The sequence below is a fragment of the Protopterus annectens genome, chromosome 3.part0, assembly GCF_019279795.1.
Source record: "Protopterus annectens isolate FY-2018-M chromosome 3.part0, PAN1.0, whole genome shotgun sequence".
NCBI classification, from domain to species: Eukaryota; Metazoa; Chordata; order Ceratodontiformes; family Protopteridae; genus Protopterus; species Protopterus annectens.
In genome coordinates, this window is record NC_056731.1 from 211,992,179 (window position 1) to 212,012,196 (window position 20,018).

At 40.8% G+C, this 20,018-nt stretch overlaps 2 protein-coding genes across 2 annotated transcripts in view; one reads left to right on the forward strand and one right to left on the reverse strand.

Moving 5' to 3' along the window:
• Positions 1-6,982, forward strand: part of CDCA7L (cell division cycle associated 7 like) — a 167,626-nt gene extending 160,644 nt beyond the window's left edge. Inside the window, exon 10 of the mRNA XM_044064699.1 lies at positions 6,569-6,982. Coding sequence (XP_043920634.1) covers positions 6,569-6,599 — 31 coding nt within the window. The 3' untranslated portion in view covers positions 6,600-6,982. The remainder of the gene's footprint in view (positions 1-6,568) is intronic.
• DNAH11 (dynein axonemal heavy chain 11) overlaps positions 6,612-20,018 on the reverse strand; it is a 4,606,558-nt gene continuing 4,593,151 nt past the window's right edge. The window contains exon 82 of the mRNA XM_044065542.1: positions 6,612-7,286. Coding sequence (XP_043921477.1) covers positions 7,039-7,286 — 248 coding nt within the window. The 3' untranslated portion in view covers positions 6,612-7,038. The remainder of the gene's footprint in view (positions 7,287-20,018) is intronic.

Below are 20,018 nucleotides of genomic sequence, written 5' to 3' on the forward strand. Positions count from 1 at the left end.
GATCTTGCTTTTCCTTATTTTGGGGACTCACTCCATCATGCTGTGATGTAGTCTGTGTTAGACCTTCTACATTAAATCCTTCACTTCGCAGGCACGCACTCCATAACTTCAACTGCTTTACTAATCGTCTTTTCTACATTTCATCTTTGTGCTACTAATCTTTTTATTGTGAAATTTTCCATACCTGGATGCCTTTGCCTGTATTTCTCTTCGAATATCTTTGAGACTGCCTTCTCTGTATTAATTAACTTGGCTTTCTCCTTTGCATAAATATTGCACCATATCAAATATTTCTTCCTTTCCCATGTCCATATTTCTTTTTTATATTTTTCAAATCTCTAGATTTTGCTGTTTATATTTTCTCACTTCCTCAGATTCTTCTTTTTCCAAACCGATCAAAATTTCTTGATCTATATACTGCTTTTCAAAAATCTGTTGTATTAATGAATGCAAATTTTTATTTGAAGCTTCTGACAGTTTTTCCTGCGGAAGTATTTTTCTTTCCTCTAATTTCTCTCAATCATTTTGTATATCTTGTGTCTGGAAATTTTGGGCTTTTTACATAATAGTAACAATACATAATTTCTTTCTTATCCTCAATAGTCCACTCTATCATATTTATGGCTCTTCTTTGGCCAATCAATTTTTGTCTTTTTTGTGGACTGCTACTTCCTTCTACAACGGGGGGGTGGGCATACTCCCCCTGAGCCTGGCCTGACCCCATTGTAGGAATGTTTCTGTATTTTAAGGATTCTACACTGTCTTTTTTTTCTGGTCCTGGCACCAGTGCGATTACCAGGATTGGGCACTTTTTTTTATCCTGGGGCTTGTGCACCCAGCTATCTTTTTTTTTTTTTTTTATTTACTTCTGTCCATGATGTATGCTATATAAATACAGTTTATATATCAGTGTCGCCTTGGTGAGATTTTGTGAAAAACAGGGTCCACCTCGCGAAGGTACTCACCAAAACTTGAGGATGAATTAAATTTCAGCACTACTACTCTCCTTTTCTTGATGACTTTTCATCTCTCCATCAGGACCCCCATGGATTTTCTTTGTATTTTTGTGGCCTTTCCAGTTGGTGCAGGTGTTTGGAGAGGTACATACCAAACTGGGCATTGTACTCAATTATTGGCCTAATGTACAACTGTTTTCTGCATTGAGAAAGAAGCATTGTAATTTCATTCAGCTGCACTGCTGTGTAGTTCTGAATGACAACGTTTTCTTTGACTAAAGTTCTTCTTTTCCTCCCGGATTTAAAGGGACCATTATTTTGATGTAATACAGTCTCTTCTAACTTTCCATACATAAAGCTGCAAGTCATAATCTACAGTCTCTGATTATCCCGTCTGTCCTTGTTGCTTATCAGTCCAAAATATTTATTCTCCAAAGTAACTCTCTCTTGCCTCTTTGAAGTGCCTTTCTTTGGCTTTACAAGCATGTAACATTTTCGGAGGACAGTAAGCTGCTTTTCCTAGTGGTACAGCTGTGTTAAACCCTCCGGCTGTCAGCTCAGCAGCAGCAGTGTTATTTTTGTTACTTGCTGCTGCCGTACTAACCCATTAAATGGTTCCAGATTGATTTTCTCTTGGTTACAGTAAAATCTTTTGAGGCAATATGGGGAGGGAAAAGGCTCTGGAGTAGTGAATAAAGCCCATACTAGTCTCACTGTGGGCATCCTCTTTAGTCAGCTGTCTCATTCAAAAGACCTAATTCTGAGTGAGGCTTTGCTGTGGGAATCTACTTCAGTTTCTCCACTGTCTATGGAAGGTGGACAGACACCTTGCAGGAGAAGGAGCTGTAGATAAACCAACTTGAAAAAGTGGTAATAATTCTTGTTAGGACATCTGAGGGGAGAGTAGAGAGGCTAGAGTCTGTGTGGTACCTGGACAAGTAAATGAGTGTAAGGCATACAGTCATACTCCTTCAGTAGATAAAACTACATATCTGCCAGTAGTCTGTAGGTAAAGACACTGCTCTTTACAATTTTTTACATCTACGGAAAGGTAACATTTTGGTGGCCTTAAGTATCCACTCATCCAGTCCTCTTATAGAACTGAGGAGTCTTGGTGGGATGGGCTTGTTTGCTGAGACTATTCTTAGGAGTAGGGAAGTGTTGTATTTACTGCACCAAACACTATATTCCTTCCCCTTTTTCTACTCAGTATGGCAGGTCAAGGGGGGAATCTAATGGTGGGTAACATTTCCCCTTTGTAGGTAGGCAAAATTACTGTACAGTTCTTTCTCTTCCATTTGATCCTATGCCTAATCAAAATATTCAAAAAAGAGCAAACTTATTAGGGTTGGCCATAAATGCTCAAGATCAGATTCTGGTGTCCCTAGCAGTACAGGCAGTTCTCCTGGCCCAAATCCACAAAGTTGCCATCTAACTGGCGGTGACAGATGGCTTTTGGATTAGATGACCTTGATTTTCCCAGATATTTCAGCTGGGGTTTTACTGATGATTGAAGCTACCTTCCACTCATTAGATGTAGTCTTAAGTGGAAGAGATTCTCTATTTGGGTAAACAGATATCCTCTGCTGTTCCAGGCAGTTCGCATGTAGGTTGTGACCTGCCTTACACATCTATATGATTCACGTCTTGCTCACTGAATGGTGAATACATGTTTCTGTCCATCTTGACCTTGGGAGAGTCATGAATGTAGTCTGTTTCTGGCTGCTTAGACAACTCTCTAAAGGGGTTTTGCATCTCTGTCCTTTGTAAGAGCCCCTTACCTCCCTGGGAAGTGAATGTCATGATCACCAAATATCAACAGTTCAAAAGATAGATGCTAGAAAACCAGATATAGTGGTCCAAGAAAAGAAGACAAAAGTAGCATTGATCATTGAAATCGCCACACCTAGTGACTACAGTGTCTTGCGTACAAGAGAGACACAAAGTCATAAAATACCTTAATCTGCAGGCAAAAACGACAGCCATGTGGAAGAAAGATTTCCAGACAGTTCCAATAGTAGTAGGAGCAACTGGTCTTATAAAAAAGAATTTACAATCGTATTTAGATAAGTTACCAATTCATGTAACACCATACAAATTGCTTCTCCTGTGTTTGATAACTGGATTTCAAATCTTCAGGTCCTCATTTGTATGGGAATATATGTAGTCTGTTGGTTGTCACTTAAGACCAACTCGCATTTCATGACAAAAATTGCTGGTAGGGCATTCATCTGTTTTCTTTCCAGGGGTGAAAGAAGTATCCTGGAAGCTCCAGTTTCATCTTAAGTGCATAAGTTCCTGAAGGAAAAAAAGTGCTTCATTTCCTTGCTGTAGGTAAAGAAGGGTTGGCAGTTGCTAACCGAACCCTTTCTAAGTAGAATACTAGTTTTACTTTTTTTGCCACCAGGTGCTATTACTTTTTGGAAAATGTGCTGTCAAAGACCACTCCAAAAGGCACATGGCTGCTGTTAGTGCTTGCTTCAAAAATGTCTCAGTTGTGGACATGTGCAGTAGCCATTTCATCATTGGTTGACACTTTCACCATGCATCATTGCTTGTATCGCGAGTGTAGTCATAAGGCAATTTTCTTAATGTTTCATCATTTAACCTTTCTCCATTTACAGACATCCAGGATTTTTTTTTAATAATGCTATGGTTTCTTCAATTGGATCACATGGGATACTTACTCATAATATCAGTTTATTTACAGTGAACCGTCGTAGGTGCTAATTGCTTTCCTGCAGTCCGTGGACTGTATATACATCCAGCAGCTCCAGTTTGGTGACTTAGTAAGTTAGGCAATTATATATTTGTACATTTTGTACAGTGCTACTTTGATTGTTTGTGCCTGCTTAGTGGATGAGGGTTCTAGGGCTTACCCTTCTTTCCTAGTCCATCATATTTCTGGTAAGGGGATAGAGCTAAATAAAAAAAAAATGCTGAGGTGAAAACAGGATAAGGTAGTACCACAATCATACAGTCTGTAATCACTCTTAACAAACTACCTGATAAAGTGAGTACATTTCAACTTTTAAAGCAAAGGATTTGCTGAAGTGGAAAAGTTGTGTATAAGCTTGTCATTACAAATAACATCAGAGGCACAGTCTAGTTTTATGTCAGAGTTGATGGGATAGTATATCCAGTTATAAACATACCCACAAACATGTTTCTGCTTTGTGTTCATATTGTGTGGCTGTATCTATGTGGTATTTATAAATAAAGATAGGTGGGTGCACCTGTTACTGTATTGATCGGCCCAGATGAATAAAAAGGGCCACCCAGGATATACCAGCTTAACCAATATTCGGAAGATAAACTGTTTCCTCTCCTGTCTGCATAGAAACACCCTCCATTTGTGTAGTCATTGGACTATATTGATTAAATACATTTATGCACTCCTCTCCTTAGTACTTCAAGACTTTCACAGTTTCTGCTGTTGGATAAATGTCTTCAAAAAAAACCCTGAAGCACTACTATACTTGGATAAAAATAGAGCTATTGCACAATATTTAAAATCATGAAACTACTCTGCCAAGAAAAAAGTAATTCTGCTCAGTCAACCTTCTACAGTGCTGTTCTGAAGTCGTCCTGTACTGTACATTTAAACACTCATTCTCTGACTACCCCTGGGAACTGGTGCCTATCCACACACCAGTTAGCAAAGTATCTGATTGCAGGATGTAAATATATGCATGTGCATGCACACAAATGTGTGCAGTTTGGAAGCACACCTCATCACCTACGCCATGTATTTGAGAAATGGAACGAAATCTGAGGTGCTTCCACTGTCAGCTGTGCATGCGTGTGTATATATATAGATATATATATATATATATATATAGATATATATATATATATATAGATATATATATAGATAGATATATATATATATATATATATATATATATATATATATATATATATATATATATATATATATATACACCTACCTATAAGTTACAGACATAATTAGTTGAAAGAGAGCTTGTGTGAAAGACTGCTCACAGTGGTCTGATTCCATTTATTTGTGTTTAACATTGTATACGAAGAGTAGTGTTGCTTTCTACTTAGTCTCCCCGCCCCCAAATAAAATAAAAATCATGCACTTTGCTTGCAGTCTTCCATAACTCCCTCATGTGCCTTTACACAAGACAATGTCCAAACAAATATACATCACATCTTCAGCCGCACTTCTTGAAAGTACCGCTGGAAATTAGTCTCTATCATTTAAAATAAAAATTATTGGAATTACCTGAAGTGCTTATGGTGCAGCTGGGACCATAAAACTTGTCTTCTGGCATCTAAAGTAAGCATGTTACTTAAAAAGCTGTTGACGGCCCTAAAGTACTTAATTAAAATATTTTTTCTTTCTTATCAGGTTGTAGAAATTTGGCTAGGTGCTGAGTATAGCATGGGGAATGTAACTGAGCTAAAGTCAAAATATTCTGCAATTCTCAGTTTGCTGGACAACCCTTCTGTCAAAAATGAAGTTGCCCAAACTAGTATTACTGTAGCCCCCATGTGTGAATGGTTTGCAGCCAGCTCATAGCCTATAATTATTTTCCTGTTGGGGTATACATTAAAAGTGCAGTCTCCTAATTTTAGCTCTCATTATAAAGAAAGCACTGCAAAGGCCTTACAGCAGGCACATGATTGAAATTGATAAACATTATTCCCCCAACAGGAAAATTAATTATATACTCACAAAGCTGGACACACTGCTGTGAACTATGAGAACCCATGCTAGGTTTTCACAGATGTGGGCTGTAATTAGGAGGCTGCTTTGATGTGGCAATCCATGGAAAACAATAGGGTCCTGCTGCAAACGAACAGCCCGTGAGCCTTTGTCACTGGCTTTTCATTTGCACAGTACAGCTACGGATATTAGAGTAAGACTCTGTGCATGCTCCCATCTGTTTTCCTTTTCCCCTACCACAACCTTATAAAGGCATCTCTTACTTGAAGCGATTCTATCCATATCTCAAAGCCACTTTCGCATTTCTGATATATAAAATAAATTTTGAAACTTGGCATTAAACTGCTAATTAATAGTAGTATCCATGGTATGTCACCGATTTAAAAAATGAGAGTAAAAGCAACAAAAAAATAAAATAAAAATAATCTCACACACAAGAAAATCCAGGAATGACCAATAGTTAGATCTTAAAGAATAGTTTGTTGGCTCCAGGAAGAGGAATAATTTATACTGGTTACATATTTTAGTGCATTTTTGCTACTGTTGTTTGGAAAAGTTGGAGTAGTTATCACTGGTTACAAAAAAAGAAAAAGTGAAAATGTGCAACTTCCATAGGCAATGTATACTAAATAGTGTTCTTGTGCATCTTGAATTCATGCTGAACTGTGGTCTAGTTTAGGTAGTGAATTTATGAAGATTTACCACACTTAGAATGTTTTTGTAGCAGGTCTTCATCTGATGAATCAGTGGTGTCAGTAGCCACAGCCCAGCAACCCCCCCCCCCCCATTCAGAACTGAATGCCTTCCTGTGTAACTTTAGAAACCATATGAAGCTAGATGTGACTGTACAGTGGAAAGTTTGCCATTTCTACACATAAATATGCTGTTACTAATTATATATATATATATTTTGCAGCTTACAAAAACAACTGGAAGAAGACCACTAAGACTGAAGTTGATCACTTTCAACTGTTTATATTAATGGAAAGCAACAGACAACTGAGGTTTTACATTTTTTTTCTTAATATAGTTCACAATATATTGCATACATGTCCAGTTTTTATTCATATTATGTGAAATGGTTTTATAGAAATCAGGCATTGTGCATTTGTGGACAGTGTAAAGAACTTCAAGTCCTGTTTTGACTATTTTAATTTTATGTAAATATACACATTTCTAGTATCAGTAGTTACAAGAAAATGTTCAATATAGTCTTATTTTTGTAAATGTCTGTACATTAAAGGTTTGCTAATACTGTATGCTAAAATCCTATGTATAAAAAGCTCTGGTTAAGAAAATAAAGCTGATTTTTGTAAACGCCTGGACATTAGTACTGCATCTATACATCTTAATCTTCACTAGTAACAGCTGTGACAATACACAAGCTTACACAGATAGGAGCATCGCTACCCCAGCAAGAATCCACTTAGAAGGCTTTTCTTTGGTTTTTAAATTGAAAGTCCAGACATATGTAGGCCCTCTTGTTTTCGTCTTGTAGAGAGGACACTCGTACATGTTTTTAGCTTCTTGTCTGTCCAGTGGGATAGCTTTTACAAAGATAACTGGCATTGATGGAGTTAAATCTTTAAGACGTGCTTCTGCAATGACACCTGCCTGGAGATCCCACCTTGCCCCTGAAATAAAAAAAAAAACAACAGATTATTTCTAATTTGCTACCCTTTTTAAAAAAGATCACAGACCAGCTTTTTGACTGCACACTACTTGTCTGAAAGAAAAGTTGCTATTTATTTTAGGGATTCTGCAAGTTAAGCTGCCAAAGAACAACTGAATAGATGTCTTAATAACTACAGGAAATATGGTGTGTAGGTGTGACAGCATTATATTTATACTGTCCTAGGAATTTAGATGATAAAGTATGTGGTAGTGATTAGAAAAGTAGAATCACAAACACTAGACCCCACCCAGTTTGGGTTTGTGAAGGGCCGATCTTGTCTCCTGAATCTGATTGATTTCTTCGAGTTAGTCTCCAGAGCTGTGGGCGAGGGTATGGCAGTCCACACAGCCTATCTGGACCTCGCCAAGGCCTTTGCCACCATCCCCCACTCTGGAATCATAGATAAACTTACTAAGCTGGGCATAAATCCCTATGTCACTCGATGGGTTGCTAACTGGCTTACTGACGGAACCCAGACAGTAAAAGTAGCCGACTCCAAATCCAGCTCCAGACAAGTGACAAGTGGAGTACCTCAGGGTTCAGTCCTGGGACCACTCTTGTTTGGCATCTACTTCTCTGAAGTACAGGCCAACACTAAGGGACTCTGGCTAACAAAGTTTGCAGATGACTGCAAACTGGGAGCCATTATTGAATCCCCAAATGACGTGGATATTCTACAAAAGGGCCTTACAGAAACAGATGCCTGGTGCCAGAGCCATGGGCTCAAGCTTAATGCCAAGAAATGTATAGTTATCCCCTTTGGAAAAAAACATGTACCCATGAATTACCACATAGGTGGCAGGACACTAAACATCGAAAGTGTGATGAGTGACTTAGGTTCACAGGTGGACAGTGGTCTCACTTTCGATAGCCACATTGCCACAACAGTCAGGAAATCCTGTGTGGCACACCTCATTACTAAGGGCTTTTCATCCAGAAAAAAGGAGGTCATTGTCCCACTGTACTCTCCCTCATTAGACTCATTATAGAGTATAATGCCCCGTTTGGTATGTACCTCACAAGACATCTGCAACAGCTTGATAGGCCACAGAAATACCTCACTAAAAGAATCACAGGCCTAAAGCAGATGCCATATACTGACCGTCTAAAAAAAACTCCAGCTATACTCTGTGGCATATCGTCTACTCAGAGGCGATCTCTGCTTAACATACAAGGCCATGTCAAACCTTGAGCTGTTGGACATGCTCCACTTAAAGAAATCCCAATCCCTCAGAGCCACACGCTCCAGGGATCTAAACCTTGTCATCACAATGAACAAAACATGCTGGAGGGATAGGTTCCTGATGCAGAGACTCCCCATACTCTGGAATAGACTGCCCATACATATCAAGCCGAGTGCCTCTTTGGCCCTCTTCAAAAGGAACCTTGATAATTGGATGGGAGATAGGAAATTCACCCCGGGGATCATGTCAGTCGCCCTGCTAGACAGGGGCCTGGAGAAGTAAATATTATGGTAAGAAATATCCAGGGAATTGTTATGGCTAGGCTTGCATAGGCCCTAGGGCCGATAGCCTAGTACCAACCTATTAACCTATAAACAATGTGGAATGTTACATTACCATTAATGCATTTTTCAATATTATCTTGACTGCCCTAATACATCCGTTAGTGTTTCAGGTATTTCATGCTATGGTAATGTTCTTGCGTGGTGCACTTTCTTCTTCCGGTTAGTAGCCTTAGAAAACGGTCTCTGACTGCCAGATGCCTTGATGTAAACTAGACCTTAAGCCACCCCCAAATGTATCTGATACATTCATTGTCTTTCAGACAAAATCCTTGTCTATCTAGCCAGTTTACAGGATATTGTAGCCTACACCTTCTAGCCATTAAGACTAGGTGATGGGCAAAAAATACATTCCCAGCTACTACCATGATTTTGCACGAGTTGGCCTTTACTCACTAATGGGAAGAGTGTCCTTTTAAACAACGGATTTTGGACAACTGTTAGCTGAATTTCATAGGCTTAGTATCTGTTTTTATACCAGTGCTGGATCAATATAGATGTTGGTAGTATACAATTAATCCATGGAACAAAGTTTGTCTGCCTCACCAGATCACTTTTTTTAAAACTATCCCAGTGTACTTTGCCATGAAAATGTCTCTGTGCCAGTTTGTAAGGCTTGCAGGATTTCAGACTTCTGTGCTGTTGCCACACCAGAATTTTTCTCCCACCCTATATTCTGTCAGAATTCTAGTGGCATGTTATACTGTCAAATCTGTTTCAAGACATCATTGATGATGATGTGGTATTTGTTAATCATCTTGCTTAACTCAAGCTTCTACTTATCTTAGAATGTTGTGCCTAGCAAAACTGATGTTAACTGTATCTTGTTGTTAGACTGAGTTCTCCCATCTGTAAAGTAGATAATGATTGAATATTTTTAGTATTAAAAGGGTGGGGGGCACAAAATGTCTGTTTTCATTAAGTGGCTTTCTACACACCTAATTTTATCTGTCTCTACAAGTGCTCATTTACCAAGCACATAAAATAAACATTTCCACATCTGTCAAGCTCCAGGTTTCTAAGATACTTAATTAGTGTTTTAAAGTAGCTACCTCTAATATAGTATACTATTTTGTAATTCCTATACAGGCCTATATATAGCCGTTGTAAAGTTCGTACTTTTCAGAATATTTACTTTCTAAATAAAAGTTGTGTACTTACCAAAACTATATCCTTGTTTGACTTCTCCATTCACCTCAAATGATGGGTTATCCACACTCATTGTGGATCCAAGCTGCCAAGTTCTCTTCAGAGCTTCACGAGCTCCTCCCCTCTCCTGCAATGTACTGCATGCTTATAGTCTTGAATAGTCTGTTTCCTCCACTCGGAAACAGATGTACTGGAGAAGAATGGAGAAAGGTTTTGGGTTTAAGTCTACCCGATTTATCCAGGGATGAAAGTGACAATTTGGATAGGGGATGCAGAGGGACATTAAGTGACAAGCACTATGGTAAATACATAACTTTCACAACATGTATTGTCCCCTGCATCTACCTTGACTCATGGGACAGAATCCCCAGTTACTTTACTGCTTGGGTTGCATCATGACAGGGATACCCTTAAATATGGTATTCCTGAAAGAAGCAGTGGATCTTGACATTATATCCAGCTTGTAATGTTTGACAAAGGTATGCATTGTTGACTATGTTGTTGCAGCACCACTGTCTACATGGAATAACTCTTGAAAAAGGCCATAAAATGGCAATTGATCTTGTGGAGTGTGTCTTTGCTAATAATGAACATCTTGACTCTAAAGCACAGTATATGTATGAGATGTAATCGGACAGCCATCTGCAAAGTTACCCTGTGGTCATTCTGTAGAGAAGGATACAAAACCGAGTGACTGGTACAATGAAGGAAGAGGCACAGCTGTCTATCCAGAGTATGCAAAAGTATTTCTTCTTTGTTAGAATGATTGGAGAATAGTATTGGAAGGTGTGACTGGTTCAGTTCAAGACAGATTCAGCTGCCACTGTTAGAACAAAGGTTTGATTAGGTCTTAACAAAACTGCTTTTGTGAAAGGCTAGAGATGAAGATTGGCAATAAAAGCCATGAATCTCTGAGATATTCCTTGATGAAGTGATAGTAATTAACAATAAAATTTTTAAAAGGTAGCTGTACAGTTGCAGCAGGTTTGGGGGGGGGGGTGAGTAAAGACCTGTAGAACTGAGTTCATGTTCCATGGAGGAGTGGGGTCTTTGATCAGCGGTCTGTGGAGGAAGGTCTCTGAAAAAGGTTTTGCAGACCTTCTGAGTGGCGGATTTGACACCTTTGGTGGAAATCTGAAATAAATAACTAGAGCAGGGGTCCAACAAGGCAGCATGGAATTGTAAAATCAAGGGTGTAAGTGCTGAAAAGGTGTCTAGGCCTTAGAGTATTGCCCAAATGCAAAACCTCTTCCATTCATAACAGTACAGATTTCTAATGTGGTGTTTCTGAAAGTTTGACAGAAGTTGAACCACTCTTTTGGAAAAAGGATTATTGGACTTGAAGGAACCATGAGTTTAGTCTGAGGGGGATTATGTACATGTGAGGCCCAGATGGATGAAGCAGATTTGGTTGGAGGTCATTTTGAGAAGAGTCCATAGCACAGGGAACCAAGCTTGCCCTGGGCCATAGGGGTGGTATCTAGATGACAGAGGCTTTGTTGAGAGAGGATTGGGGGGGAGCATAAAGCAGAACAGGTGGCCAGGGATGGAATAGTACATCTTGGGGGTCTGTCCCTGTGGAGGTATGAGGCCAAAGTAGTTGCATTTTGTATTTGTTGGAGAGGGAAAAAGACTGCAGCAAGGCTGTTCCCAGTAGCTGAAAATCTTGTGCGCTATTCTGGGATTCAGAGACCATTCATGAGGCATCAGAATACAGCAACAAAGCATATCTGCTAAATGATTTGTACAACCTGGAATGTGCATTGCCATTGTCACACTCTCATGGCCTGTCAGCAAAAAGGGTCTGATTTGAGTTTATGTATTGCACAACTAAAGTGCTGTCTGTGTAGACTGAAAATTGCATCCTGGGAAAGGAAATCATGTAAGGCCTGCAGCAAAAGGAGAGACACCCTCAACTCCAGGAAACTGATGTGAAGGTGAGGCTCTTGTTATGACCATGATGTTCATCGTGTTACCCTGCTGCAGTCATCACACTTGGGTTATCCTGTCGTCAGGCAGTCCTGCAGTCGGCCTGAATTCCAAAGTCTTGGTCCGGCGTCAGTTGCTGTCGCTTCTTCCCTGACGTCAGAGTGCCAGAGGTATATAAGAGGCATCCGACACCATTTTCTCCAGTCTTTCTTGCCGCGCGGTGCCCGAAGCAGAAGCAGTTTGCAAGTGCCGGTCGGCCGACACCTGAGATTTTCGAATCGAATTTCAGTCCGAAGTCTTCAAAGCTAAGTACCCCGTTGGGGAACCTTTTCTTTCCACAGTCTGATGTCAGAAAAAGTTAACAATTGCATTTCTTGTGGGAAGCAAATACCTCATAAGGACTTTCATTCTTACTGTATACCTTGCCTAAGCCCAGACCACGACGTCACTGGTTGTCGGTTTTGTGCTAGGTTCAATAAGCGAACTATAAAGCAACGCTTTGATTTCGCACGACACTACTTCGGTAGGAAATTTAATTACACTATGCCATCGGAGCAACCGACTACCGGCGTGCATAAAAAACGCAAAGATAAAGACAGGCAGCCTAGATCCAAGCCAGACTCCGAGGCCTCGGCTGGTCTGGTTGCCGGTTCCCGGGTTTTCAGTGAAGTGCCTACGCAGCCCCTGGCGACCGCAGAATTGGAACTCCAGGCCGCTTCGGATTCTCAAGCAGTGGGTTCAAGGCCGACGCAGCCATTTTCTTTAGGCCCTACCGACGACATTGCAGAAGGAGAAGCTGGTGCTGTGGAAACACCTTCGGTTTCAGAAGGTGTCTTCAGACCGACTACTCTCACCATAAAATCTTATGCTAAGCTTAAGACTCCTCTAAAACCTAAAAAGACTGCACATCAGTCTCCAGTTCAAGGCCCCATGCCTAAGAAACAGATACTTAAAATGGCTAAAGATTTGATTTCTTTAATCAGGGGTTCCCACCCCCCAACAAAAGGCCTAGACAAGAGGAGGATTATGCCTCCTCTGATCAAGTGTCTATTTCCTCACCATACCTCTCAACTGTACAGATTTTCGCAGAATGTCCAGATTTTTGCCCCACATTTTTGGCCCGTTTTTCATAAAATTGTGTTTTTCTGGCAAATTAGTGGCAAATCATTAAAGACTAATGTTAAACATTAATAGCATACATTTGAGTTTTAGACCTCACACCCTTCAGAAAATTCATGCTAATGCAAAACATGTTGTTCTATCAACTTTCTAAGTTTGTAAGAGCAATTTTTAAAAATTGTCCCTATTTTTGGGCCTTTGTCCCACTTTTATTTATGGCTTTGTCCAGATTTCTTGCTCTAAGAGGTTGAGAAGGGAGGCTCAGGCTCCTCTGAGGAACAGGATTACTCCTTTCCCCCTTATGAAGATTCTGATGCTGAAGATTCCATTCCCTAAGCTTCTGCCCCTGAAGACTATTCCTTTGGGGAAACCTTACACACCATGAGGGAACATTTCCACTGGGAAGGTCAGGACTATTCCGACTCAAAGAAAAGGCTCCGAGAGTTTATTTTACTCCCCCAACACAGACCACTTGCTATCCCTCCAGTTTTAGACATTGTGGATGATGTTTACTTAGAATCTAGTCTAAATCCAGATTCTCTGCCTCCTGCTCCAGCCAAACCAGATAGATATTACAGAGTGCCTGACTCACACAAATTCCTTTACAAAAGCCCTGTTGCTGACCCAGAGACAATCTCTCAGGGTCCCAAAGGGGCTAAGGCTTCTATGGCTAAAAATCCTGTACCCTCCGAAAGGGACTCCAGAGCACTAGATAGGTGGGGGAAGAAGGTTTACACCTCAGCTGCTCTAGCTATGAGAGCACTAAATTGTCAATTTCACATGCTTAAATACCAACAATTCCTAATGTCTCAAATTAAAACAAAAGATGAGCATGCACCCTCAACGGTCTGAATTCAAGGAAATGCAGGATCTGTTGCATGCAGCTGAACAGGTGGGCAAACATACTTTACAATGTGGATTTGATTCCTTGGAAGCTTCCTGTAGAGCAGCTGTTACTGGGTCTGTTATACATAGGCATGCTTGGTTAAAGGAACAAACTCTGCCTGATCATGTTAAAGCAAAGTTACTAGATGCACCCTTACAGCAGGATGTCTTATTTGGGGTTAAAGCAGAAGAGGTTTTAAAGAAAATGGTGGATAAGGCAAAATCTATGCAGATGGTCAAAAATTTCTTACAGGTACAACCCCCACGCTTCAGCAGAAATTGGCCAACAAAAAATTGGTCCTTTCCAGCTTCTGACAGACCACAGAGGGGTAAATACAGGCGCCCAAGGGGCAGAGGACAAGCACAAATCCCTTACAAACCTCGCCAATGGAGCACTGCAACACAGAAGGGAGAAGAAGACCGGTCCCAAACTACTAGAAGGCAAACACAATTACTTAAACCTCAAACTGCCGAGCAAAACTCTCTTGGCAGCTCCCTTGGGAGGAAAATTGGCATTTTTTACAGACAACTGGCGCATCGTCACAAAGGACAAATGGGTCCTAGACATTATCTCACAAGGATACAGATTCCATTTCCACACCTTGCCAAGGATAAAAGGTATGCCAAACCTGCCACAAAATCAATGGGCAGAGGCACAAAAACAAATTACAGCTCTCATGGACATGAGTCATTCAAATGGTACCTACACAGGAGCAAGGCCAAGGATTTTACTCAAGACTCTTTCTAGTCCCCAGAAAGGACAACGCTTGGAGACCCATTCTGGACCTTTCAATTCTAAACACCTTCTTGCAAGTACTCAAATTCAAGATGCTAACACTACAGCAGCTTCTTCCCATGTTGGGCAAGAAAGCTTGGCTAGTAACGTTGGATCTCGAGGACGCATTACCTGCATGTCCCTATCAGACAAAATTGCAGAAGATACCTCTGTTTCATTGCAGGTTCAACCCATTACCAATTCTCTGCACTGCCCTTTGGCTTATCTACTGCGCCCAGGGTCTTCACAAAATGCCTGGCACCAGTAATTGCATACTGCAGACAAAAGAGGAATTCAGATATACCCATACCTGGATGACTGCCTCATCCAAGCAGAAAGCAATGACATTCTCTTACATCTGGCTTTTGTAAAATGCCTTCTAAGTTGCCTAGGGCACACAGTAAACGAAAAGAAATCAAAACTAGTGCCCTCACAAAATATGACATTCCTGGGTGCCAGCTTGAATACAATGGCCCAGATGGCTTATTTGCCGCCAGACAAACAACTACAACTAACTCAATACTTCAAAACAATGGCAACAAAGACCCAACTCAGTGCAAGAAAATTCTGCAGGCCTTGGGCTTCATGGCATCTTGCATACTACTAATACCATTTGCAAAACTGCATATGAGGAAATTACAATGGTACCTAAAAAGCGTATGGACTCAACACAGCCACAGCTTGGAAACAATGACACCTCTCATTCCCTGCCTTCAACAGGAGTTTCTATGGTGGTCACAGGCATATCACCTCAACAAGGATCAGCCTTTCACCTTACTCCCAGCCAGGCAAACTATGACAACAGATGCATCGGACTATGCCTAGGGGGCACACATGGCAGGACGGTGCGTTCAAGGCATATGGACTGCAGATCAAAGGAATCTGCACATCAATCAAAAAGAAATGCTAGCTGTACAGAATGCCCTGACAGCCTTCAAGGACCTCTTACATCCAGAACAGCTTATAATAAGGACAGACAACACCACAGTAATGTGGTACATAAACAAACAAGGGGGTACACACTCCTACCCTCTATGCAGGCAAGCAATGACCTTGTGGAACACAGCACTGGCTTACCAAGTTCAATTACAAGCTCAATTCCTGCCAGGAAAAAAGAACACATTGGCAGACGACCTAAGCAGAAACATCATGGATCCCCGTGAGTGGAAACTGGATCCACAAGTATTTCCAATGATAACCCAAAAATGGGGGCGCTCAGACATAGTTTTGGGGGTTGGCAAACAGGTCTTTCAGCTATCAAAATTTTGCACAAGGACATTTCACCATCAAGCTTGGAAAGTGGACGCACTCTAATTCAGTTGGAAAATGCTGACAATATATGCCTTTCCTCCATTGCCCCTTCTCACAAAGGTGTTGCTGAAAGTCAGGATGGAGAGACCCCAAATGATACTCATTGCCCCAGACTGGCCACACCAGCACTGGTACCCACTATTAAGGAACATGGCCCAGGGCCCACCATGGCTTTTACCACAAATTCCTCATCTGCTCACACAGCAAGGCAGTCAGATGCTACACAGCCAGCTCAAAACCTTAAGCTGCATGGCAAATCACCTAAGCAACCAGCCAGCTCCTCTTTCACAAGCTGTTATGGATGTTATTCTGGAGGCCAGGAGGCCCAGCACCAGGAAAGCCTACTCAGACAAATGGAAAAGATTTTGCGCCTGGAACCAAGCTAAAGGCCAAAATACCCTTCAGCCGGACATGCCTCAGATTCTACAATATTTAATCGAGATGTTACACAAAGGACTTTCTTTTTCATCTATTAAAATCCACGCCTCAGCTATTTCAGCTCACTACAACACAGATCCTCCCTTATTTTTACATCCACTTCTAAGGCAGTATCTCAGAGGGGCCAAAAACATTAGGCCTCCCAGGAGAGCACCAACACCAACTTGGGACCTCAATTTTGTTCTGGAAAAACTTACGCTACCACCTTTTGAGCCAGCTTCCTCAGCTGACTTAAAGTTTATATCATGGAAGACTGCCCTGCTGCTAGCAATTACTTCAGCCAGAAGAGTCTCAGAGCTACAGGCACTAATGGCAGTAGAGCCTTTCCTCATTTTTCATCAAGACAGAGTTTCTCTACGAACTAACCCCTCCTTTATGCCAAAGGTGGTATCCAGTCTGGCTCTAAATCAAACCATCCATTTACCCACCTTCTTTCCAAATCCACAGAACAAAGGAGAAAGACTCCTGCATTCCTTTCACAGGCAACTACGTTACTACTTGGATAAAACTAAGGTTTTCAGAAAATCTGACCAGCTTTTTGTATCCTATGCTACAGCATCACAAGGAAAGGCTATCTCAAAGCAGACCATTTCCAAATGGATAGGAAATTGCATACGTTTTTGCTACACCCATCATGGAAAACCAGTTCCTGCTAGCATAAGGCCCCACTCTACCAGGGCAGCAGCTACATCTACAGCCTTCCTCGGGGAGTGCCAACCAAGGATATTCTGGAAGCTGCAGCTTGGAGTTCAGTACACACCTTCACCAAACACTATCACACTTTACTCTAAGACTAGAGCTGGCTTCGCCACTGCAGTTTTGCAGGGCCTTCTAGCCTCCTCTAACCCTGTTTGACTCCACCTCCCATCCTTAGCTTTGGGATTCTACCCAAGTGTGATGACTGCAGCAGGGTAACACGGTGAACATAGTACAGTTTTGCACCTACCATAAATGTAGATGTTCGAGTGTATACCCTGCTGCAGTCCAGGTTACCCTCCCTCCATCCCCTCTGACCTAACTAAAACCTTTCAATACCATAATATCTGATACAACCTTTGTGGTGTATTTGCTTATAGCTGGAGGGATGTTACTGACTACCTTTGGGGGGGCACCTGACATCTGGGGCAACAAAAACTGAAGAAAATGGCGTCGGATGCCTCTTATAATACCCCTGGCGCTCTGATGTCAGGGAAGAAGCAACAGCAACCGCCAGACCAAGACTTTGGAATTCAGGCCGACTGCGGGACCGCCTGACGACAGGATAACCCAAGTGTGATGACTGCGGTAGGGTATACACTCTAACATCTACATTTATGGTAGGTACAAAACTGTACTTTTCTTGGACTGTCTTCCTATCTTAATGTCTGCACCCTAGACAGTAAGCACCCATGGTGACAGTGTCTGACAGTGACAGCCTGCACAACACTTCAGGTGACTTTTACAGATTGAAGAAAGACTTACAGGAAAATGGGGTAAGTCTAATGAGACCACTATATAACTCTCTCGATATCTGGCATATGAAACTAGCTTTATGGCAGTCACTGTTATGACTATTGTTTTTAGTACTAGGAAACCTGGTTTGGGTGGGGGGGCTTGAAAAAGGTTTAGAACATAAAAGTCTGAAGAATGGAAGTCTTTGGGCAGAAAATATTGCATATTTACTAAGATGACCAAGGATCAAACCAAGTTCAGTATGAGATGAGCTAAGTGCCACCATATGCTCTGGGAACACCAGGAGGCTGTGGTGTGACCAAAGGGCAAGGATCAGAATGGATAATGATGGGCTCCCAGTGGGAAATGTAGATACCTCTGGCTGGCTTTGCAACTTTGATACAACAGTAAGCATCCTGAGACAGTCAAACAAATCCAGTCTCCTTTCTGGAGGTATGGAAAGCTGGGCTTTGCCGTGATGATCATGAACTTTGCCTTCTAGATGTGAAGGTTTAGGTCACGGAGATTTAGAGTGGGTCTGCGCTTGTGTTTTCTTTGGAACTAAAAAGAATCTTTAATAATAAAAACCAGACCCTTTTTCATCTGGTAAGATCCCTTGGATGGCTATTTTTTGAAAGAGTTAAATTATGAACTGTCACTGTCTTTTGGCAGGGTGATATGTGTGAGAAAGTTTAAGTGAAAGATGAGAATAATGCTAGTTTAGAGTTATTTGTACATTTTTTGTCTTAAAGAACTGCTAATTTTAAAGAAAAGCAGTAGTGCAAAGTAAGAAAAATCTTAAGATGATGCTGTATAGCAAAACATCCTCTTGTATGTACTGGAGGATCAAATCCGGCGTGGATGGTGGACATGGAGATTTGTGTAACTGCAGGAACAGTGCATTGTGGGTGAGGGTATGAGCTAAAGCTCTGGAAAGTGCTGAAGCAGAAGTCTGTCTGGCACAGATTCATCGCAAGGGGGAATAAACCATTAGTCATGGCAAAAGAAAGGGACACTATAAGATACCTTGTTTTCATGTTTAAAAACAGAAAAAATCCGAAATCCACTGTATTGTTCCTTCAAACCAACACATTAGTGCACACAGAGTGAGTGTTTATCTGTTCACATTCAGACTGCCTGAAGAAGTCTGAATGTGAACAGATGAAAGAGCTCACTTGGTATGCAATAAGGTGTTTGTTTGAAGGAATCACACAGTGGATGTTGGATTTTTTCTTTTATTTTAAGTCCAGTGCTGGGTGTCTTGTCCATTATTTTTGTATTTTAATTTCATGTTTGACTAAGTTGTGGTCACTACTTCTCAAACTTTTTTTTTAAAACCAAGATCCTACTCTTCATTCAGCTGTAGAAGTACATAACCTGCTTCATGCCTTCCATCCCATCCCTGGAACCCCCACCCCCCACACACGTCATACTTTTATTGACTTGTCCAACAAATCTGATATCTTACTACATTAAAAAAAATTACTTGTCTTAAAACTGTACTTTTGTTGTAATTCTTTAATAAAATACTAACCTCTAGCCTGCCAAACTGATATCACAGTTGGATTTGGTCTGAATAAGAACTGACACGTTACTGAAATAACCTAGGTGCATCATATTACACTTTCCTTTAATACTAACAAATGTGGAATCCACAGACCTGGCTTTAGTGAGAGCATTGTATATTTCATTTGTATGACCTATATAACTTTATCACTTGAGCCTTGCTGATATTGGCATATTTACAGTCAATTCAGAGGAGATGCATAAAAAAGATAAGTATGTTGACCTTTCTAATTGACAACTGATTTTTTTTCCTATTCTACAGGATACTGAGAAAGGGCCATGAAAGCTATTTTACATGTAGAATTTAGAAATGAAATGCCACACGGTAAGCTTAGAGGTAGAGGAACAGTATTTATAACAGAAAAGAAAAGTACATGTCAAATGGGTATTTATCACAAACTTTACTCTGGTATTGGAATAAACTATATCATACGATTAGGAAACATGGATACCTTTAATATTAAACTCTATACGTCTGTATAAATGGAAGCAATTATGGTATTCAGAAGTCTGCACTTTTAATGGCCTAATTGACTAATGCAGCAAAAATAATTATAAAATTG